Source organism: Falco biarmicus, chromosome 2 (genome assembly GCF_023638135.1).
Source record: "Falco biarmicus isolate bFalBia1 chromosome 2, bFalBia1.pri, whole genome shotgun sequence".
NCBI classification, from domain to species: Eukaryota; Metazoa; Chordata; class Aves; order Falconiformes; family Falconidae; genus Falco; species Falco biarmicus.
The window spans coordinates 5182961-5208176 of NC_079289.1; the positions used below are offsets into that span (position 1 = coordinate 5182961).

The 25216-nt window shown below is 41.2% G+C and overlaps 1 protein-coding gene across 6 annotated transcripts in view; it reads right to left on the reverse strand.

Annotated features, from left to right (window-relative positions):
- Positions 1-25216, reverse strand: part of TENM4 (teneurin transmembrane protein 4) — a 353793-nt gene that overhangs the window by 130324 nt on the left and 198253 nt on the right. For all 6 annotated transcript variants that reach the window (XM_056329464.1, XM_056329465.1, XM_056329460.1 and 3 more), the window contains 2 exons: positions 22387-22581; positions 17940-18140 (listed from right to left, as the gene is read on the reverse strand). In XM_056329464.1, coding sequence (XP_056185439.1) covers positions 17940-18140; positions 22387-22581 — 396 coding nt within the window. The remainder of the gene's footprint in view (positions 1-17939; positions 18141-22386; positions 22582-25216) is intronic.

Sequence of the window (25216 nt, forward strand, 5' to 3'; positions counted from 1 at the left end):
TGTTTTCATCTGCACTGCATTTGTCTGGAAAAATTGAGACTTGGTGGAGAACAGGTACTCAGGAGTCAGGTGGTACAGTGCCTGCTATCACCACTACTATACAGGGCTGATTGCAAGTTGAAAAAAAAAAAAAAACCCACCAAAAAAACCCACCAAATACTGATGTGGTATTATATTGCAGATGAAATGAAATGAATCTATTTCTTCTTCTCCAGGCTCATCACCTGACTGCTCACTTCTGACCTCCCATAAACCATGCCTGCACTCTCCTCAATCGGAGGAGAGGCAATTCTGACATTATTGCAGACTGCTAGGCCTTCCCCTTTCTCTCTGACTTTTGCCTGGTGCTATCTCAAATGTTTTGGACTCAAGCCTTCTGCTCGACTCAGACATTTTATATATTTTACAGAGTGGGGACACAGTTCCTTTTGGGGAGAGTCAAGAGAAATTGTGAACAGAAGAAATGCTGAGCAGGGCTGGGCTGGAAGCCCAGAAAGGGGTACCAGGGTACTCTGCAGAGAACATTTTTCTCTCTTTCCCCCCAGCTATGTACCTCCAGAATTAATACTTCAGACACCAGCTCATGTCCGGTGCCTCTCTTTGTGCTTATGAGTATATAAAGTGCAGAAGTCAGGCCCTGAGGCTTGTGGTGGAGGGGTGACTGGTATTATACAAGACATTTATTCCATGTCACTGGCTGCACATAAAATATTCAAAACTACTTAGCCTGCATTAAATCACACCTGACCGAAATCCAGCCTTACTTAAGTTGCCTTTAGTCTTTTGCTAATTAATACTGCCAGTAACAGGAAGCTTGAGCTTTTTTTTTTTTTCAGAGGCTTTTGACATGCTCCCAATATGGGGCTGGAACATCCACTTCAACTCCAGGAGAAAAGTATTGCACCATAGGAGAGAGCTGCAAGGTCTCCAGCCCCTGACACTGAAAAAGACTCTTGTCTTCAAGGACCGTGTTAAGTATGATAATAATAATAGTGATTGTTTGCATGTTTAGAAAACACTTCATTTTCCAAATGTGACATGAACACAGTATCTAGCTCCTGCCTGCTGTACAGGATGCTCAGGGTGGTGGAACAGTTTCCAGTTGAACTGCTTTTGCTGCAGCATCTCAGATGTCTCCAAACCTCTCATCTATATTTAAATTCTCAATGAAAGAACTCTGGAGTTCAAACGTGCTTAAGACACTCAGGAAATTCTCTGTCTATCCCATCTAGAGTCAAACTTACAGAAGTATTTGGGTTCCTTGGGTGCTTAAACCAAGGTTGCACGCACACCACTTGCTGCTGGAATGTAACAGAAGCTAATGTAAGCTTTATTGGAAAAAATATGGTATGTGGTCAGAAATGAAAGGTCATTTCCGTAATGTATCCAGGCAGGGGATGGAGGCAATAGATGTGTTACACTATCAAACACTTAAGACATGGTTGAAGAAGGACTCTTGAGTTGCTGTCAGAAGTTTTTACTTTGCATCTGGCATTGAGACACAGATTTTCACAGCTCCTAGATGCGAGGGAGGTAATATCATACTACAGTGCCCGTTATGAACATAAGGGATGGGCAACATTGACTTGCTAAAGGGCTGGAGCCTAGCCGTGTCTGTTTTCTACCCCTTTTCCCAACTGCCAGACAGCACTGCAATGGAGCGTGGGCCAGTCAGGATGGTAATGTGAACACACAGGACCTGCAAGTTTGCAAGTTAGCAAATGTAGCAATAAAGCTGCCATTAAAAAAAAAAAAAAATGGCTCTCCTTGGCTGACCTGATGAACAAAGTCTGGGGGAGGATAAAAGAAACAGCAGATAAAAAATAAAAAGTTAGATTTATGGTACCAGCATTTCAGCAAGCTGAGAAGAAATGTCTTGAGAAAATCCTAAGTCTGAGACTGCTGGTATTTAAGCCCAAACTAGAAAAGTATTGTTTTAGCCTCTGGTGCTTCCCAGCAGTCTTTCCCCATAGGGCTGCTCCAGTGAAACCACTCCCCTGGTTATTGGTTTACATCCTTTATTCATACATGTTGAACTTTGCACCTCAGAATACTAAATAACATACATTTTTCTTGCTCCCAGTTTACCAAGCAATCCAGAGAATGTACGCTTGATTACTCAGCTCCTCATTATGTCCCGTTCCCTAGCTTTGACCTTCAGGGTTCCATCTCTAAAATGGGGATACCACCGGGCAGGGACATCTTCAACCAGATCAGGTTGCTCAGAGCCCCGTCCAACCTGACCATGGATGTTCCCAGGGATGGGGCATCTACCACCTCTCTGGGCAACCTGTGCCAGTCTCTCACCACCCTCACTGTAAAATTTTTTTTCCTTATATCTAGTCTAAATCTACCCTCTTTGTCACCCCTTGTGCTGTTGCTACAAGTCCTACTAAAAAATCTATCCTCACATTACATGTTGGCCCCTCCAGGCACTGGGAGCTGCTCTAAGGTCTCCCCGGAGCCTTCTCCTCCCCAGGCTGCACAGCCCCAGCTCTCCCAGCCTGTCCCCACAGCAGAGGGGCTCCAGCCCTCTGACCAGCTCCGTGGCCTCCGACGGGCCCGCTCCGACAGGTCCGTGTCTTTCTTATGCTGGGGGCCTCAGAGCTGGACACAGTACTGACGGTGGGGTCTCACCAGAGCGGAGGGGTAGAATCACCGCTCCCAACCTGGTGGTCATGTGGCTTTTGATGCAGCCCAGGATATGGTTGGCTTTCCAGGCTGTGAATGCACGTTGCCAGTTCATGTCCAGCTTTTCAGCCACCAGTACCCCCAGATCCTTCTCTGCAGGGCTGCTCTCCATCCCTTCATCCTTCAGCCTGTATTGATACCGGGGGTTGCCCCTACCCAGGTGCAGGACCTTGCAGATAAACGAGGCATAAAGAAGCAAAATGATGAGTCTACAGGTATATGAACTCTGTGACAAGCACAGGGCCTCTTGGATGTCCTGATATCCAGTTTTGTGTCCTGTTGGTAAGACAGGGAATGCAGCTTATAGTAGGTCAGATATCTACAGGGTGGTGGTGGAAGGCGAAAAAAAGAAGCAAAGACAAAAGGAAGCTATTTGAAGTGATAGTCAGTACCCTTGGAGTTATTTAAAGGTGCAAAACTAGGATAATGGAGTGACATTCAAAAATGGTGAAGAGTAAAAAAGGCACTTTCTGAAAGGCAGAATCTCTGTGGACTCATTTCTATGAAAAGGGGTGGAAAATCCACTGGGACATTTACATCTTGACTGAAATGTTTCACAGGCAATATGCTGCCGAGGAACAGTTCTGCACACGTGGCCAGGGACATGCACTGTACGATCTAAAGCAAACAGGCTAGCCCAGAAAAGGAAGGCTGGGAACATTTGGGGTTTCATCTCCCACCCAGCTGAGACCCCAGTCACACCATCACACACACCCCCCACAGAGTGCAGGCTCCAGGCCAGGGTATGAATGTATAATTTTTTATATAATGGATATATAAGGTGGTTTGGATTCCCAAGACCCAAGAGCTGTAATAAAGACCCTCAGCTGTGAAAAACACTTGTGAAGCAAACTACTTATGACAGTCTCCCTAAAATGTAGTTTAATTATTTCTGACAGTGAACCAGGAGCCAGGAACTCTCAAATCTAAATCTTCCATTTACCTGCCAGTTTAAAGATAGATGGGAGCCATACAATTTAAATAGCCTTACAACACACATCCTGCGGTACGCCCTGGTGCTCTTAAACTGGTGTAACATCATGCTCTTAAATGCTCACAGGTTTCTAATGGGTGATTAAATAGTCAGAGTAGCTTTTATTTTCTGGTGGCGCTCAAAGAAATGATCAAAATGGATTTCAGATTAAGTTTCCACTCAAATACAGGTCTTTTCAGGCAGCCCAAGATGACTAAGGCTGATTTACAGAAAAGGGCGGGTGAATTGTTTCTCCGTCATTCAATCCCAGGGACAGAATTTGCCACCTCTGTTCTCATTACAAGCTGCATTTTTTTTGGGGTCCATTTCCCAATTCTGTTGTTAAAATTAGAGGACATGATTAGCTACCATCTGAGCTGCATGAGCAAATGAGAAGGAAAGCTTTCAATTCTCCTATTACAGTATTCATAGACTAGCCAGCTGCACTATATTGCTCCTGCCTATTTAAGTTGAGTTAGAACGCTGTGCTTGTGCATAAAAGACTTGCCTGTTAAATATTTTCATACCAGCTGTTCCCAAAAGGTGACTAAATATTTCCTTTCATCTTTAATCTCTTCCACTGTTTGTATGAACAGCCTAGCCATTCCTTATCCTTTCCAAAAGGTGCATTGTGTTTTACTTCATCTTGCTGTGCTACTCTCGAAACTGCCTGTAGTTCCCTGAAGGGAGGAACAAACCTTGTGCCCAGGTCTACAAGCAAATATGAGGCTTTCTGTCTTCAAAAGATACAATCAGCCCAACCTCTGTGGGAAATACCTGGACTTTGAGTAAAACCCTGTATTTTGCTCCCTGACACCTGTGCTTGCCAGTGGACACTGATGGACATTAATTAATTCATGGATGCAGGGTTTTATCTACGGAATCACGTTAATTCCTATTCTACCATCTAGGGGGTTGCCATTTTATTGCTTAGGATCGATGTCCTCTGTTGCCTGGATTTCACGTCACACTCTTACCTGAAGAACTAAATTGAGCTTAGTTGCCCTCTGTGGGTCAAGGAGGAAAGACAGGTAGCTCCAGAGGATGATTCACCTGAAATCTCTTTCATGGAGAACTTCTGGAGCAGACGTACTCAAGGCCCTGTTGAGTTTGGGTGGTTCATCCAGGGGTCTCAGGTGCACCACAAATATTATCCTTAGAAAAGGATAATGCCATTCCAACAGGATTGTGGTTATTTTTCATGCAAATAATCAAAATAGAAATTACTCATCTTCAGTTTCAGGGCCTGCTCTATTCCATCACTACTCACCCCCACTGGGAGCCAGCCCATGAGGCCACCCTCAATTACTGGCTAGTTTTTAGACAAATGGCTTTTTTTCCTCATTATCGCCTCATGACTAGGGGAGAGGTTTCCCTCTGGTCTGTAAAGACTGCCTCAGAATTCCTCAAGGCTCTCTTAGAAATCCTAATCCACCTTGAAACCTACCCAAAATCTTGACAGTAGCTGCTGATGTGCCTTCATTTCTCCATATTGCATTGATGAAAATTTTACTGTAATTTTATTCTACCTCCACCAACATGTCTCTGTCTGTTGTTGTTCACTTAATGCTTAAGAATCTTAGCTATCTAAGGCCAAGATTATCTTTTTTGTTCTGCGTTTGCTCTGTGCCAGGTGTAATGAGGTCACACTCCATTAACAGCACTTCAGAAGTAAGAATACTAAAGCAATTACTCATACAAATAAAAACCTCGTACCCGATTCTTTCTTTCTCTCTCTTTTTTTTTTTTTTTTGGGTATCCTGCTAAAAACTGACCCAAATCTGTCCCCTGAAGAATAAAGTCTGCTATGTTGCCTTTGATATTTCAGAAGAAAAGTGGGAAAAGAAACCTATCAAACACTAGCCACCAGTGCAATGCTTTGTTCATGGCCCTTCTTAATTGATACAACAGAGACGGTAGCTTCCAACACAGGATGCGGCATAATCCAGAATTCTGTATTATTTTCACATTACATTAAAGAATTGGGTTGGGAAAGGGATAATGATGTCAATTTGTGCTTCATTTATGGCAAATCCATTTTTACATGTTTACCCCTATCCCCCCAAATCCTAAAATTGGCTTGACAACAGTTTAAAGCTTTCCAGCTTAGAGAAGAGCAATGCAGATGAAAATTTTTCTTTAGCATTCATGTGATGCAGAATCAGAGATTTAGCTGCTTCTGACCTGCCTGCTAAATCCTTTAATAAATATGGATTTAGTGCTAAAGTATAAGATCAGGTGAAATTGCTCAGAGCTTCCTGAAAACTGGGGCAGTTCCACTGACCTTCAACATATTAATAGAAAATTTAATAATTAAAAATCTGTCTTAACTGGGATTTTCCTGTTTTAGGTTGGCTCATCTGAGGCAATTTCCAGCCTCAGACAGATTCTTCCAGAAAAGAAGCACAGGAGAGAGGCACTGCACAGAGCTAAAAGGCTGAGTTTAGCGAGGAGCTAAGCCTTGTTTTCACAGCCTGCATTTTCTTTAGAAAGCAAGTTATGAGGCATATCTAGGAGAAGCATCTAGTATGAAGATATGAATGGAAAAACCAGAAGGTTCATGATCGGCAAGATTTAGATAGCAGTGAAGTGCTAAATACATTCTTCATAATGAAACACATTTTGCAGTGTTATGAAACTCTCATTTATGTGATTTGATAACTCTGTAGTGACACATGAACTGCTCTGCTGGAACTGAAGAAGACATAAAGCTCATTAGCTTTTAAAACCATCCTTTTTACAAATGTTATAAGGACAGGTTCAAACTATGGAGCAAGATAAAACCTGAAAGGAGAGGTTTGAATTTTCTGTCGTTGCCAGTAACAAATCTGTAGCATGAAATCCTCTGAACACCATCCTGTTTCAGTAGCAGCTGGGGAATGCTTGTGCAACCTGTGTCAGTGTCACTAATTGGAGGTCATGTGTTTTTTCCTTCAGGGATCATGTCCTAAAAGCAAGGTCTGCATAATTTAATGCCTTTATACAAATAATGTTTACCTATTTTTAAAACATCCATAAATTATGCAAGTGTTACTAATGTAGAAAAAATAATTATTATTTATGTCAATAAATAGAAAACCTGTTGGCTTTTATGAGTGCAATTAAACTTCTGGTACTAAGACTACTGTACACTCCACTCAAGGATCTCAATGCCTTTTACATAGCTTGGCAAACTGAACATAGCTAAAAGGTAACGGTTTTTTATTTTCTTTCCATGAATGAGGAAATCAAGATTAAAGGATGCTCTTCAGAGACTGAAAATGAATCCATCAGCTTTGCTATCATCCCTCATCTGGAAGAACAATGACCTTCAGCGATGGTTTTGAAATGTGACTCAGGACACCTGAGTTTCCACCTACTGACCCGAAGCCCTGAGGAGCATCCTGGAGTGCCTTCGCTGAGGAATGCACATCCTGTTTTACAGCGTGACCCTAACCAGGATACCTGAGTCGGTCTGAATGCTGATTCTTGCCAGGCTCTGCAGCACCCCAACGGAGTACAGGTCTTCAATACATGTGCAGAAGGGACAATTCTGCACTTGCAGAAAAGACTGGGTATGCACAAAGGAGATACAAAACGTGCATGACAGAAGAGAGAGATTTTACTCTAAGTAGTTGAGCTGGCTTAACTGTCTATATCTAGGAGAAGGGTCAGTAGAAATACCTAATAAAAGAAAGCACCCATCTCTAGCCCCCAGCTAGACACAAATGTTTAAACCCACTTCAGCCCTTTCCCCCATTTTCCTCCTGGTATTTAGTTCTTTGCATGCATAAGCAGCTTTGTGTTTAACTGAAAGGCTTCTGCAAATCCTCATCTAAGTCTCATCTCTCTCTGGAGATTCACATCAGGAATCTAGGCAGCTCTGAGCTGCCTAACATGGAGATGAAGAGTCCACAGAGTAGCTGCTCACCTGGTGCTGAGCAGATCCAGGAGATCTGTCCCATAACTACCCTGGAACCCCCCTTCCATCTCTAAAATGAGTAATAAATGAGTTTGGTATCATAATATACTTCAGCTGATATATATCTGTCCACCAAGACTGAGCCACTTACTTTGTAAACTTAGAGCACAATGGGACTCTTGGGAGTTCTTGCTGGAAATAGTAACAGTAAGAACCAGAGCAGTTATTAGCAACCCCCGTGCTAATGGATCACAGCTCTTACACAATCTCTGCAGCTGCACAATGTACAGTGGTACAGTTGGGATGTCTGTTAAAAAATAATAAATAAATCACTTCCAAGTGCAATTTCAGCTTGCTTCATATTTGCATAAAGGTTTTCCAGCTCCTGTCTGAAAAGCTATAACTTTGTGAGATGAAATTCCATTAAACTGGTCTGCTGCCTTTTATCAGCCGCTAGTTTCTACAATATTTATACCCTATTTTCATCTTTGTCTTAAATGCTAGGGACTGACCATCACATTGTGTCTACAGCATCTCCTCTGTAGCTGTGATTTACTTTTGTACTCATGTCAATCTTCCCCTTATTTATTATTCTGAACTTTATTTTAAACTGTCTCTGGCTGCCGAATAGCAGGACATGAAATGCCAGGTATTGATGGACTTCAGTCTTGGAGCTGAGATTTGTTGAGTAAGAATAAATATCCCAAAGTGCCGGATTATGTTTTTTCCTTTGATGCTTAATTGGATCTCTGTGCTTTCTGGGATGTGTGTTAATGCTTCCCAGTGAGGAAACAATTCCTAATGTATTAAATGAAGTTCCTAACAACGACTCTTCTCTGGACTAATTTTAATTTCCTCTCTGCGTCCATAAGGAGGAAATAATTTGACAGTAGAAAAACCTTTTGCTCCTGCTTACAGTCACTAAAAAGAACTAATTTCTTTTCCAGTTCTGTACATTACCAAATGTGTGTGCTGAAGTAATCATGAGCTAGATTTCCTTAGGATTCCCTTACTCAGAGCTCGGCACTACTACACAGACAGTCCTAACATGGTTTCCTTTTTCTTCAGACAACATTTCACCAAGAAACTTTGAAATTTTATTGATATTAATCTTCTTTAAAAGGAGACACAGAACATGTATGAAATACACTGGACTGACATATCCAGAAGTTAAGATGTCTGCCTATCCACATAAATGGGATGCAGCGGCAGTGCTCCAAAAGCTTTGTGTGTGTCCTTACACCTCGTGCCTTATGTCTGTCGTGCTGTCCATATGCCTCAGCACTGGTCTAGAAGGATCAAACTTTCATATGTCAAGATCATTACAAAGGTGCTCATTAATGCCATTTGTGATGATAGTTTAATTTAGAGTATGAATACCTTGCAACTTGGGAGGGGGCAGAGAAGCTATATTAAACCCAGTGCATCCAATTTAGACAGCTTATTAAATCACTGACTTCTGGCCTTTAGTAGACACCGATTCACTATATGACAAGTCTTATGTGATTTTTGCTTGCTCATTTTGTTATTCTGTTTTACTGACTCCTAGATTGTTTTCCCTATTATTTAATCTCAGCCATTCCACATTGGAATGAAACATGATTTGATGAAGCTAAAAACATCCAATAAATCTTTACAGAAACTCTGATCATGATGATCTCCAGCTGGGTTGGAGTGTAAGGTCACAGTTGCAGGAGCTACCCACCAACTACAGCATGGAATTGACTGAGTGCAAGTGGAGAAGCCGTAACGTGGAACCTACGACTATCCTTGCTGAGCGAAATGAGTGAGGTATGAGAGGACAGTCTTGATCCAGCCTAATCGAAGTAGATCACAGGCAGAGCCTGTCTACACACAAGTATCCACCTTGCTGACATTCCAGCAGTATTCCGGTTAAAAGAGGGAATAGTCAGAAGCAGAAGTGTAAACTCACAAAACTAAGAGGATGTCTACACAGTCTTCTGTGAGCTGATTACAAAATGGCCAGACTTACTGGACATTGTATATCTTCAGTTCAAAAGCTGCACAACTGCCAATAGAGAAAATAAAAACCCCACCTGCAGAAATATGCACTGATTCCTACAGTTTTATGAGCATGACCTATTCCATGCAGTTAATTATAACATTCCAGATTCTCATGGTCTTGATCAACTGGTTTTATCCCCAAAAGAAATTGAACCAGTTCACACTAGCCTTGCAGGATTGTAGTTTTGTCTCCAGTGACAGCTGGATTACACTGACTATGTCAAAGAAGTTCCTTAACATTATAACAAAAACAAACAAACAAACAAACAAACAAAAAACCAAAAAGCAGCAACTTCATGACAGATATTGTATTGTAGAGAAGGGGCTAAATTATGACCAGCCCCCATGCTGGCATGATGTGAGTCCAGAAACTGCAAGGACTCTAAGGCTCCTCCTTTCAAAAGCAAAGTCAGAGAATAAGCCAAAATTCAGTTATCTGAGACTCTAAATTTTCAGTGATATGACCAATCATGCTAATTGCTTAGCCATCCTCAAAACATGCTGTTTTAACAGTAGCCTGTTTTAAACATGGAATTTAACAGCTTGTTGTGCTGCTGGGAAACATCTATTCTTCAAATTAGCCAAGTTAACATGGACCTCAAAGATTCCAGTACATCACTGCTGTTTTCAGTCAGAAAAATCCACAACACAAAGCATAATTGATCCAAACAAAAAGAACTTTTCAGCTCATGGTGTGACTGCTGAGGTCACATTTGGAGATAGGGAAGAATGCTGAACTAAAATTGGCGTGCTGAGAATTTGCCCTAATTGTTGCAGAAAATAAACAACGGTAGCCTACCATTGCCCTTTGAGGGAGTATACAAATTTGCACTGATGCTGGTATAGCTGAGACAAGAGAAAGAAGCTTCACTCATCACAGTATGCCTAAGGGCAGTGAAGACCAGGGATTGCTTGTTACACCACTGGACATATGCTATTCTCAGCCTGAGACATGACCTAATCAGACCAAACATTTTGTGATCTAATGGTCAGAGCCAGACTGATGATATCACCATTTCCATTGGTTTTGGCCAAGTTTGAGATAACAGCTAGAGCACAAGTTTTCAGTTCCTTCAATCTCTCCCTCAGTCACCCTATCTGACCGAGACCACAAGGACTGCTGCAAAGAGAGAAGTGGCTACAGGATCCTAAACGTGTCCTGAAGCTGACAGGGGTTTGCTGGATCTCTGCTTGGCCAGGGAAATGTGCTAAGACAATATCTCAACTCTCAGACTGTAAGTAGGAATCCACATTTGAAACATAAGCTGTATTTCCTATCTTATTGGGAGTTTTCTCCCTCCCTTTTGAATGCCATTTTCATCTGCTAACGACAAAGATATTTGGACTTTTGAAGAATTGGAAAATTGGACTCCCCACAAAAATAACTAGAGCTCGTATCAACTGCTACCTTTTTCCCCACCACACCAGGGTCTCCTTATACATATTTTCAATAAACAAAGGGAAAGGGAGTAAAAGGGTATTCAAATGAAAGCCTTCCTGAATACTTTTATTTCAAATATTTTGGCTGGTTTTAGTCTTTTATTGAATTTTTAATAAAAAGCTTAGAAGACTTTAAAGGATAAGTTCATCTTGGCAATGGGTAGGCTAAAATCTGTACTTACAATCCCAACTACATCCAAAACTTTGTTTTGTACAATGACAGTTCTTGTTAACACTGTTGATTCTCTGGATTCACTTATACCTTCATGATTCACAAAGCAGATACCTGCCAGGCAGAGCCTGTGATAGCCCTGTGTAACAGTGCTGGGCTGCACATATTTTATTCCCTCAGAGTGAAAACTTACTTCTCCCCACGCAAATAAAATGGGGAAGATCACAAGTTCACAAATCAGCATGTTATGGTCCTGCAAGGCTGAGGATGAAATCCTTGCTGGTACAAAACATTTCCTGGCCTTCAATGACTGTCAAAGGACTGAGTTAAGGACCTCAGGAGTGGGTTTGCAGTTTTAGTATTGAGCTAGAATAGATTTTGATGGCATCTTCTGAATCCTAGCTTTGAAGGCCCTACGCCCCCATCATTTCAGTTCCCCCAGTCTAATGTTTCCCACTACGCTGCATGGGTAGTGAGATGAACATATTACATACAAGCTGAAGGAAGATCATTCCAAGTGGCATTTGATTACATAGCTGTGCCCAATAACTTTTGCTTAAGTCATTATGAACTAAAATATATAGATGTTTACCAATTTCAGGTGTTGTATCCTGAGGTTTAGTTCTCTTGTTCTTCCCCATGTATTTTAAAGCTAAGAAAAAGACAAATCAGCAATTTCTTAGGCATTTAAAGGGGATCCTAGTCTCTTGTAAAGTACAAGTCTGTATCATGTTAGAGCTGATGCAATATCCACCTTTTCCAGAGACATTTTTACCCCTTAATGAAGAAAATTATTGTTTAAAGGAAGAATTATATGAACATTTTCCAGTAATGGAGTTTTATCTTGGTGGCCTTGGGCATGACGTGAATTTAACATGAGGCTTTGTTTTGTAAGGTTGACAGCAATAAGCCCAAGGAAATAATTTTTTATCACACATGTTGTGTTAATGCTGGTGCTGTTTGACCAACACGGGATGTGACGTTGTCTGGTAAGATAATATAAGAACTGTGTTTCTGTGTGACTGTATGCATGTGTGTGCAATAATGTGCACAATTCCTGATGAAAAAAGACACTGGAAGGTAAAGATGCGTTTCTAGCTTTCCTCTTTAAAAGTTCATTCTTCTTGGTCTCCTTATCTCCTAATTGGAATACAGAAAAGATGCCAGCTTCAATGAACTGTACACCTTTGTGGTGGGGAACTCTGTTGGGTGCTATCTGAAAGATTTTCTCCATTGTTAATTTATGCAGCTAAATTGGTACTAAAAAATTCAGTCACTACCATTAGCTGATCCAGAATCTTGTATCTAATCATTGCTTGTGAATGGACTCGAATTGACCCATACTCCTGCAAAGTAAACAGCAGCTTTTCCATTTACTTCAATGTGCTGTGCGAGAATTTCTAAGAATACAGCTTCCCTGCAATCAGAGATGTGGATACACGCACCATGCCAGTTTTATTTTAAATCCAGCTTCTCAGCCTACCAAAAGAGTAAAGCCACGGAGGATTACAACTGATGGGTCAACAACTATTCCTCTGCTAGCCCACTTATTTTTCCCACCTTGCTTGGAGGCCAGGTTTATCTAGGCATACCTGCAACTATTGTGCTCACCATGTGGCAGTCTGAAGCCCCTCTTAAGCTGTTATTAACGAATCATACAGGCTAAGAGGCGGTTTCCTATTTTTTATGTTAAATGCCACAGTTCTGTAATAGCATCTCTCCTGAGGAACCTATGATCACGATGACTGCTGAGCCTTCTACAGTTATTTGGCAGAACTGAGAATCTCTCAAAACCTGAAACCCAGACTGCTTTAAAGTTACAAGATATACCCAAATAAGAAGGCAGCTGAATTGATGAGGGATCAATTCAGCTCTCTTTCAAGGATTTCCACTTAACTAAAATCTGAACACCCCTCTCAGAGGCTTCTCTTCTCTAGGACAACTATCCCACTAAATTGGTAATGTCATGGGAAGCCTAAAAGCAGGAGGGGATGGCATAGAGCTGGGCATGGATCCAAATCCAATTTTTTTTATTTTTTTCCTGTCCACTAAAGACATTTATAACACTCCTAGACAGACTAAGTATGGCCAGGATGAGTGCTGCAGTGCTGGAAATTCTGAGGAGATGGATGGTCTGAAACCGCTCCTCTCCCAAATGACAGACACTCTGTGCTGTAGAATGATGCTCAGCTGACATTAAGGTTCAGGGCATGAAACCCCTGCCCTCAACTTTGGCATCCCTTTGGGCACAGCCCGTTCATTCTTTTCTTTGAGATGACTGCTTGTAGCATCTGCATTGACCTGGTAGGTGGGATACTCTCCCACAAAGTGAAAGAGCATGTTCATTGCTTTCTTAGACTGTGGAGAAACCTGCTGTATGGGCCACAGAAGAAATTTAGGTACTTAAGGTAGCTTTTCAATGGACAGCTCTAAGGCTGTGGGATGTCTCAGAAGTTGAGAAGTTTTCTGCAACACTGTAGTAAAGCTAGATAATATGCATTTCCTTAAGGTAAATCGTAAATTCCTAAATATCTTTGTGATCATAGACCTTAGTAACAAAGCTTGACAAGGAGTCACTGGGAAGCAGTATTTCCTCCCTGCAACAGGGTGGGGGAAAAAGCAGTCAAAGTCAAATGACATATCCTCAGAAAACACTGTTAGCAGCAGAAGTGATAAGGGAAACTATGGATAGGATCAAACTACTAGATTTCATAAGATATGACCATGCAAGCTCAGGCTCAGTCTCTGGTCAGGCATGTTCTTTTAGCCTTTTCAAAATGTGAAGTAGAACATCATAACCTCTGACTTCTTTACTGAGTCCCAGCTTCCAGTTCCCAACTCTTACCATTAAATGTACAGCCCACGATTTTACACCTCCACAACCAATTTAGGACCACTATATATAAAGTACTGTTCCTATTACTGCTCTTCTCCAGTGTACTTTTAAGGGTCTGAAGTAGTGCACTGGATGTCAACCTTGCATAAAGTGAGTCATTACAAATGACCACGTGAGAAGGAATCCTTTTCAGTATGCGGGTCAATGTACAACCACTATCAACCGCCTGGAAAAAAACAGTACACTTATTACACAGAGAACATAATTCCTACTGCAGCTTTGTATAATCAACTTTCCAATGATTCCAGTGAATATCATGCATGTCAAGATGTCAACTACTAAACAGAGAACAGTGCAACAATCACTGATTTTAATTTGAGGAGAGTGAAGGACAACACCAGGTAATTTAAATCCTTTAAGAAAGATTTGGCATCCAAACATAATACTATTTTGATGGGCCTGGGATTGTACTGAGACATCAGTGAGATCCCTCTGGGAAACAGTGGATTCCCCAAATGCAGATAACCTGACTCACCTATTCATTTCACTGCACTCAGCAAATAAGTCTTACGGTACGTGGCTTGCTGCCTCTTGATTAGCCAGAAATACTTGGTCCAGTTTAAATAGGTCAAGAGCGAGACTGTATCACATATTAAGTTCTGTTTCATGTTGTAGCACAGGCCATTTCCTTCTTCCCACTATACTCAGACAATAAAGCATTTAAGAGAGCTGCCCTACAATACCTTCATTAGTTGCCAGAACTTGGGAGAATGAAGTCTTTCGCTAGGGCTCATTAAGAGGTGAAGGGAGATAGCACACCAAAAGCCTAGGATACAGAGATCTGTGGTAGCAGATCCTGGAGAAAGGGAGTTAGGATAAGTGGTTTCTTAATTAACTTTCTCATACTAAGCATTACCTTGGTCTTATTTAGCTGAACTGGCTGAGCTGAGTTATAAAGGATCTTCTTCTATTTGCTTGTGCAACAGTACTAAGATGCAAAAGGGAAGGGATTTAATTCTCCCATGGCAAAATCACAATGCCACTTTTGCTGCTCAGTACAGGTTATCTCTGGGCTTACCTCTGCACTTTTCCCTAGAAGACTTTTTTTGGGGGTTGTTTTTTTTTTGGGGGGGGTGGGGTGGGGTGGGGTGTGTGGGCTGAATCTACCAAAAAAGAAGTGCATAGTGAGGGAAAGGGGACCCTAAGAAACTGTCCCTTGCATGAAAGGGTGAAGCATGCTTAAGAAGCATTTTTGCAGAGCGAAAAATCTGAGGTAGCATGGCAGCGGTCCCATCTCAAGATATACGACAGCGGGCATACACATAAAGCAAAAAACCAACCCCCCATATCATTGCTTCTTCCTACAGTGCAGTGCAGAGTAGAATTCACAAGAAATTTAATTGCACAGCTTGCTTATGAAGACACAGGCTAAGTGGAATAAAAAAGGTAATATAACCAAGAAACAGAAATCTCTGTAATATTATTTTATCGTGAAAACTAAGGGGTTTATCCAATAATCTGTGTTCCTTTAAGATTCCCGCTAAAGGCAGGTGAAATTTACCTACTCAGCTGAAAGGCTGAGTCTAAGGTTTAAAGATAGTCTAGTTTTACTTTCTATATATGACAATCCACAGACTTTCACCTAAATGCTTCCATACTGACAGGTACCTTCTAAATGAATACAAATACAGCATTTCAGATAGGTATTAGTCTTGACTCCAAGGTGTTAAAAGCTGCAAAACCCACTGTGCCTCCTCATATTTTATTCTAGCTTTCCAGATGATTATGCTGTTCTCAGGGTCTGCTTCTCAATGTGGTTTAGGGAAGGGGCCATCCTTGGCACTAGCCCATGTTGGCACAGTCCTATAGAATTCATGGGGGCTGAACACAGTCCTAACTGCTTTGCTGAGCTGAGGTTGATTTATGCGAGTACTTAGTCCTTTCACTTAATAATTCTTCTATTCTGTTTGGTCCTGTTTTATGGGACAATAAAAATCTGGCCCCTTTAGTCCCTTCTACAGAACCTCCACCCCACTGGGCTGGGCTTTACATTGTTACATGTACTAACATGCTTGCTCACTCTATTTTAATCATGCAAGAAGAGTACCATGCATCCCGTGAATAAATCTGTCTTTAAAATAAGTCATCAATTCAGTGGAAAGGTCTGGGTTAGAAATGGAAGTTTACAAATCACCTTAGCTGCAATTTTAGCTGTGAGGCACAATAACCTGAATGTTACAAGCAGCCCAGTGAGGAAAAAGGTCTTGGAATGATGCTCAAGTTTGTCTCAAATAACCTCACACTGCCAAAGAAAGTCTGCACTAGATGGATTTATAAAAGCAGTATAAGGAAAGCTTATAAATCATCTGTACATGACACTGCAGGTTAACAAAGGGAAAGTGAGAATGAACATTTTTCCAAATCCATCCCTGCAATCCCCAAACCTCCACAGAAATTCAGAATAATGACTCAATTATGAGCTACGCTACAAAATCACTGGAAATGCACTACTACCTTTCCCCTTATGGTGGTCTTATAAATGAACTCGGAGAGTATGGCATTGAAGATGTTAATATGGGGAAAGAAATGCCTGACACCAAATTTATCCTCCTATCAGTGCAGGGTATCTTTCCTCCCTACATCTGTAAAAGTTTCGATCAACTCAGCTTTAGCTCCAGGAAAGCAGGCCTCCTCTTTTACTTATACTTCAGCCCAGTCAATTTTACTTCACGACAAGCTTTCTAACATCTAACCTAAATAATGATTGCCCAAAAGATTTTCTTTTATATCCTTCGCACCAGTTTATTCAGTTTGCCCCATCCTCAGAAGATGCTACCTTAAAATACTTGCAAGCCGTTAACCTGATTTGCTTTGCACTTGATAGCAATTCCTCAGGGAAAATATTGGCCATATAATTTTTCTACTATAGCCACTTGCCTAATGGGTTGGGTTTTTTTGTTACTTTGCTGAATATTTATTTCACTGAATTGCCTACACCGAGCTGCCCTGGGTTTTTGGCCTAGTTCCACCCCAGCTGTGTCAGGTGAAGAAGCTGTTACTGCTGTAGTCTCTTGTTTGTGAGCACAATATACAGCACAGAAGCCAAAAGACTGATGTTCCATAGGTTCTGACCATTTAATGTACTATAGCGTTTCTCCATGTGGCCTCTATAAGCTAATTGTGTTTGGAAGAAAAGAAAAGGCTCCTGAATAGTTTTTTCTTTAGCCTTCATTTCAGATACCTGACGCATATTTTGAGCAAGGTGCCCATCCAGCTGAGGAATGAAGGAAGGTCATAGTTCCAAACCTCTACGTAAAACTGACATACAAATCTGTCTGATTGGTAGATGCTGTTATTATTAAATACTTCTACTCAGTAAACTTATTTTTTACTTAATAGAGGACAGCGCTCAGAGTCTTAATAGGAACCTCATGTGACACTCATCCACCTCTAGCTGAGTCTAGAAAAGCACACCCTTTGAGTTCAGGAGGGAAATGAGACCTGAAGGATCGCCACCTCTTCCTTCTTCTTTACAGCCACCTAAAGAATATTTAGTCATCTCCTAAAAATCAAAACAGACCCTTTGGTGGCCACTGGGATTCATCAAGAACTAACATCAGAACAAGCAGTTACATGTAGACGATCAATTACATTCATAGCAACATAATGAACAATTGCAAGCCTAGGTGGCTTTAATGGGTTTATTTATTATATTACTCTATGCTCGGCAATGGAAGCAGAATTATTTATGTAGTTGAGCTATGGCATTTCTGCTTCCAGTCATGCCCTACATGTGCTTTACTGGAACATATTTATAGCATGCTTTTTTCAGATCTAAGTCTGAATATTTTACAAAGTTTAAATAAAATAAAAAACAACAGTAAGCCACTGCTGACATTACCAATTGAGCAATCATGTCCAGTCCAGTTGGGATCGCAGCTGCAGAGTCCAGTATCTGGGAGGAAGGTCCCGTGACCAGAGCATTGGTCCAGACAAGTGGCTCTTGGGGTCTCACAATTTGTTCCTCCCCAGCCAACCGAGCAGTGACACTCTCCTCGCACGCACACGCCTCGTCCTGAGCAGGTAGGATCCATGCAGTCCACTACGTGTGAGAGGGAAGAGGAAGCACACAGGGAAAGCAAATGGTAATTGCAGAAAAAAACCCCTGCCAGATTGCCATCTACACAAATATATTTATATAGTATCTCAAAGCTCCAACCAGAAAGAAATGCCCCGTTGGGCACAAACCAGATGGTTCATGCAAGAACATAGTGGCCCAAAAGGCAGTGAGACCCAAAACACTTACATGAAAAACAGAGAAAAATTTAATTATGAAATGCATTCTTTTATCCAGACCTACATTGATAAATGATCTTTCTAGTAAGAACAGGTTAATATCAATTAAGAACAGAATAAGAATATTCTCTTGCACACATATTGGGCCTCCTTTTATTCTATTAGAATAACCTAAATTACTATTACTCATTAACTGAGAGCTGAGCTCTGTTTTTCTGAGAGAGAATTTTACATAAAGATTCAGCAGAAGTTGATGTCCTTATTCAGCAAAATACACACTTAAATTGAAGAATGTGCTGAAATCTATACAAGTTTCAGAGACACTTACATAAATTCCATGTTAAACATACCCTTAGGCACTTTTCTAGAGTAAGGATTAAACCAAAACAGTTGTGGTTTTTTTTTTTTATATAGGTTTGTTGTGCTGGTTTTATTTCTTACCAATTTACACTCTTTTTTAAAATGTTTTGGGGTTATTTTCCCCGAAGGGGCACTTCCTAACAACACTGGAGACCGTTCAGTTAGGTGCATGGTATAGCAACGTGCACCAAAAGCCTGAACATACAGCTGCCTGATTCCCCAGTAACGAGTTTTGTAGGCAACTGTTGGCTCCTCTGCCCACGGGGGAATTTCACCCAGCAATGCAAAAATATGAAACGCACCAGACACCCTCCCAAAAAAGAACTGGAGGAGTCAATTGTCTGTTTATATATAAAAGCTTTAGAACAGCCTAGAGAAATTCTTGCCATCTCTTGAAACGGTGTGTGGCAGTGCCCTGGGGATCAGTGACCAGTGTCAGCCCAGCGAAGCAGCACAGGGGAAGCTGTCCAGCCCCTGGCTCTAACACAGAAAAGCAGAGCACGGCCACCGCACACGCAGCAGGTTTGTGGTTCACTTCTTTTTCCTCCCCCGTAAAAGCCAGTAAGACTCCCAATGACCTGTTTAAGATCCAGGAACCTTAAAAGGAAACACAACAGCTGCTCTGATAATTCCCTGGATTCTCAAGCCTTCTCAGGCTGACAAGTAATGGCTCAGCTATTACTATCCCACGGCATGTGAGAGCATTTTCTGTTTTGTTTGATTCCTGGAGACCTGCTCATAGCTGGAACAATCCTCGAAAATTGTAAGAGGCTGGAAAGGATGAGTCTATAAATCTCCTTCGCTGTTAGCGAGCTGGGAGCTAGGGTGCCAATTTTACCATGAGACACTTGAAGCCCTGGCCCTGCTCTTTCTCAGCAGTAATAAGTATGAAAAGGACTAAGAAGCGGACTAGCAGCCTCGTACGTTCTCAGCAGATGGTTTGAACGTAGAGAACAAAGATCACAGGCTAACTGACAAGAGGCTACCTCCAGGCAATTAATCATCCCCTCTGAAGGTCAATTGGGAAAAAGGTGAGTTTTACAGGGGGCTCCATCACAGGAGGCAGACAATCTGCTATCTCAGCTCTAACACAGACGATTATAGGAGGGGAATGTGCATGTCAGAACCCCCCATTTATCATAATCCCAAGGCCATTTTTCATGTTGAAATGAGCCCTTTCAGAAAATGTCACACACAATGGCTACTTTAATCTCAGCCTTACTAGCTGTATCTCTTTAGGCTTTCTGCACCATCGGAAGGGCCCTGGGACAGGATTACAGGCTTCTGCTTTCTTCTTAATCAGTTGCTTAGTGGATTTGGAGGACAATGGTATATTTTTAGGGGGTTCTGCTTGACAAATTTAGCTGCTTAGCTCTAAGAGAAGCAGAGATGGGGAGTGGGGTAGGAGGGCAGAGCTCACAAAATCTAGTATACTGGAAAAAGAGAGGGAGAAAAGAAAAGGTTTGCATATATTTGTGTTGCTGCTTGGAAAATGTCTCAAATGGTCTAATTCCTGGTTGGAAAATGCCCCATTTATAGTTCAGCCTTGTGCAGAATCTTTTCCAGGAAGATAAATCATGCAACAAGCAAGGTTAGTGCCTCTTCTACACTTTTCCCCAGTATGCTTCATGCTTCATTGGTCACACAAGTTATTAGGCTTATTCGGTACCCAAAGAGTAACTTCTCATTTTTCACTGCTTAAATTTGCTCCCCTCCCTTTAATGTCTTGCTGGCTTAGCCCATGCCTTATAAAATATGGGCCAATAAACTAAGGAAGGAGAAAAGAAAAGCTCATGCAAGATTGTTGACTGATGCTTTATAAACATTGCTGAACTTCTATGGGGAAAGAGAAAAGACAGAAGAAACCCTGGAATGAAAACTCATTATGAACGTGGACTAAACAGTGAAGCTATGAGAAGTGAGAAATAATAAAAAGTAATCAATACCAGATGGTCCTTCTTAGAGGATAAATTAAAAAGAAAAAGCAATTTTAAAAATAGTATAAATCAACTTTTTTACTAGATCTAAATATATATGTGTGTGTGTATGTATATATGTCCTCAAGATTTCCCACATGGCATATTCCTGAGTTACTTCCCCCCTCACAACACAGTACAAATTATGCCTTGAATATGAAAAACAAAGGCATTCTTGGAGAAATACTAAACAGCTCATAAGAAAAATCACGTTCTCTTTGTTCTTCATGCTTTTTCAAGTTTTTACGTAGTGGGGCTGACACTGTCCCCCGCTACAGTGATAACATAAAATAACTGCGTAGTGTCTGGCTTTTCTGCTTTAAACATGGCCAGGGAAAAAAGGTTCCTGTTAGAAAAAGGGCAAATCCTACTCTGATTTACACATATTAAACACATTTGGCTGGAGGCAAAATCAGTAAAGATATGATCTAGTAAATATGAGGTCTACAGAGATGCTTTAAAGATACTTCAGTAGTCACCATCTTTAGGTTTTGCATGCCCCACAGCTTCATTGAATTGTGCTTTCTTAAGCCAAAATGAAGGTTAGTCAAGAGATGGCTTCTTGTTGTAAGAGCTGATACTGTCTCCATTCCTAGCTGATACTGTCTCCATCCCTAGCATTTAGTGACACTGAAGCCATGTTACATCAGAGATGCCCCACTCCAATACGTTCAGCTCATCAAAAGAATTGCTAGATTAGGTGCCATTTGAACATCTGAATCCAATTCAGCTATTTTCATTGTCTGTAAAATAAAGTCATTTCAGACAAATCTTTATCCCACATATGTGAAGACAACCATTAATTAATTGCAGCCATTGTGATTCTTATACGTGTATCAAATACATGTCTTAAATTGTTCAGGTGGTGCAGAGGCCTTACATATGTATTTGTAGAAGGATAATTTAAATGTAATTATTTATCCAGTCACCTGCATAGAATTTTGAGAATAGTTTTTGAAAGTATTGAACATCATTCTTTAAATCAGGCACCTTTGGATGTATTTTTATAATTGTCTGAATGATTTGTACACTTCGAAAACTGTCTGCTTTTTCATTTAGCAATAAGGAGCAGTCACAGACTCGGGAAGATAAAGGTTTATGGTGGCAGGTGATTTCCTACACAAAAAGATTAAAGATAAGTGCTAAAAGGCACTGTATTTCTGAACCACAAATCTAAATGTAAATAAAAAATGTTTGGGGGCTAATGTGAGCAAAAAGCTACGGAAGAGCCATTAAAATGGCTCTGATTTTGAAGCAGAACTTAGTTCGAATCCTGAGCATTTCTAAGCTTTTAAAGCTGACAATAATCAGGGACTTTCCCCCACATGCCACCATTTTGTGTATACAAGCAACTGAAATCATTTGGCATAGCATAGCAGAGAAGAAAGCACTGTAAAAGTAATTATACGTTTAGATGTGTAAATGGAAATGATGCTTTAATAAGAACATTTGAACATATGATTAGATGTTCTGGTCTTTCAACTAGATTTGTCTATCCAAAGCATTTGATGGCTTTTCATCCAATTATTGAACAAATATGATAGCTAACGACAAGTTATGACAACATATCATTTTTATGTTGCATCCTCTATTGTGTCCCTAAGGTGACTATTACTGTTCTGTTTAAGTGCCAGTCCTATTCTGAATTGCCTCCATCCCTGTAATTATATAATGACAATCAAAGCAAAAGGCTAATTGAATGCATCTTGCAAATACCTTCTTCACAGCTTTCGCCTTTGTACCCCGGGTTGCAGATACAGGTCCCCATGATGCATGTGCCATGGTTATTGCAGGAGACATCAATGCACTGGTTTGTCGGGACATCGCATTCGGCTCCTTTCCAGCCGCTGTGGCACAAGCACCTCCCCTTCATGTACTGCCCATTCCCACTGCACAGCACTGGGCAGGATGCTGGGGACAGATAACAGAAATCACATTAAACCACAACTCTGCGAAGAGGCTCTCACTTCAAAAAAGAGCGCAAGAGTCCAGCATAGGATTTATATCCTCTATACCCAGTCTTCAGTGGGGTATGTTCTTCCTTCCTTTGCCAAAACGAATTCTTTTGCATGGATAACACCCAGCTGTTAACTGCATTCTCCTATGACTGTTTAAAACAAACAAACAGTGCTCTTGAGTTAGACTATCTCCTTGCTTTGTGTCTCTGATAGTTTTTTTCACTAACTAAACTCAGAATTTTCTTGCATTCTGACTTCTCAATGTACTGGTGTCTTCTTTCAGCAGCACTGCTGACCTTAGATGGCTAATCACTATCCCTGACCCGCTGCCAGACTTCATACTTTCCTTGACACTGCCTCTGCCGTGGACCTTAGCGGTACACAAATCACTCCCCTGTTTTGCTGCTGTAATTCTCAGATTTATGGGTTTCAGTTGCTTTGCTTAGAGTCCAGAATGCCACATTGAGAATACTTCCCTGATTCAGCTCATGTCATACCACCAAGTTTCTTCCCCAGAAGGGCCGTCAAGCACTGGCACAGGCTGCCCAGGGAAGTGGTGGAGTCACCATCCCTGGGGGTATTTAAAAGACGTGTAAAAGTGGCGCTGAGGGACATAGTTTAGTGGTGGACTTGGCAGTGCTGGGTTAATGGTTGGACTCCATGATCTTAAAGGTCTTTTCCAACCTCAACAATTCTATGATTCTAACTGAACCTCTAGCCTCCTTCTTTGATTATCACCTCTGCTAGTCTCTCATCACCAGCTACAATACAAAACTGGCCTCTAGTCCTTCCAAAATCCCTGTAATAAACATTCTCCAAATCTATCCTCTGATCTTTCTGTCAGTTTATTAAGGATTTTTAATTGTCCTTGCTTCCAGCAAAGCTGGCTGATTATCAAGGCCAACCAGATACAGGATGTCTTCCCTGTGAGAAAGGGGAGAAGAGGAAGATGACAAGCTCAAGCTGTGGCATGATGAATCCCAGGATTAAGCATTTTCTGGGCTAATTGGAAAACGTCAGATGGAGTGGGGTGGGATGAACTGAAGGATACTGAGAAGGCTCCCCAAGGAAGGAAAGGTCATCAAGGACCAGACCCCAGACCCCATGACCAAAGCTCTGGTAATCGCTGCACTCTAAGCTTCCTTCAGATCCTCTCTGATGACATCTTCTCCCTTCCCCATTCCCCACATTCTCCATGCTCCTTTTGTCCTCTGTTCTGATTTCTGTCCCTCAGAAACAATAGCCTTCCCCTGTCCACTGTGCCTGGAAACTTCTTCTTGCTTAAGCCCTGTTCTCTTCCATTTCATTTCGTTGAAACTTAGCTGCAAAGACATACATTCATCACAGACTTCTCTTGTCCACCGTTGCTCATCATCCTTAGGTGAGAGCATCTGGGGCTTCTCACCTGCCTCTCAGAAAGGCAATTTATGAACATTTTTATGCAGGACAAATGTGAAAGGAATATTCCAGTCTGCTGTTTAACTGCATTCGGGGTGTGATGAATACAATGTACCTCTTATGTTTCATTCCTGACCCTGATTACATAGAGCAAGAGGTATTGACATGGTTAAAGGAAATGTTCCTCTCCTCTTCCCATTTTTTCAGATACTAATTGCACAATGCACATCCTCTGTTGTTTCTATGTGTCCTTGTAGTCAAGTCGGTTTGAGCATTACAGAATTATAGCAACCTCAATAAAATACAAAGCATTTCCAGCTCTGTTAAGCCAGTCTGATATGCAGTGAGCTATATTTGCTTGACCAAGATAAAAGAGGTTTAGAAAAGAAAGGAATTTGGCAACTGCTCACTTTAAAGGAAGCACATTGCAGTGGTACATTTCAAGTGCATCATTTGCAAGGAGATATCTACCTATATATACCGTATGAGACATAAAATGCTTAAGATACATTGTGCTGTGTACATGGTTCACAGCAAACTCGCTCTGTAATTTCACTTTTCAGCTAGGCTGATGGAATTTCCCCCCCTGCCCCCTCGCCCCCCCCCCCCCCCCCCCAGTCTCAAATTTCAAATGCTCAGTAATGGATCCTTTTCTTTCAAGGCACTGGAAGAGGAGTCTGCAGCTCTTTTCAACGCAAAAGAATAATTGCCTTTAAAGTGAGAGGTTGCTGAGAAAGACTTACATGTTTTCTGACAAGACAGCTGATCACTCAGTACAAGATCAGATAAATTACCGGCCATGTGCAATAAGACTGGTACTCTACAGAGCCCTCTGTGGAGAACACCTTCAGAATAACCTGGGAAGTACTGCTGCAGAAGTCAAGGCAATGGCAAGAACAAGACCTCCTTTGTAGCACATCACCATGAACAGAGACAAAAATGGGGTTTGGATTTTTTTCCGCTGCTACTCGTGCAACTTTTTTCATATATAAAGATATATAATTATTGTTTGATCATTCAGATTTCAGCAAACAATATGTAAGATACTGAAATTATAGTAATTCTCTAGTGTGGTTGTGGTAGTGACAACCCAAATACACACCAATTTTCTTGTAAAGTTTAGCATCAGAGAGTAAGATCATTCCTTTGTTTATACAGAACTTTAAAACACCGTCTCCTATGTTCAAGTA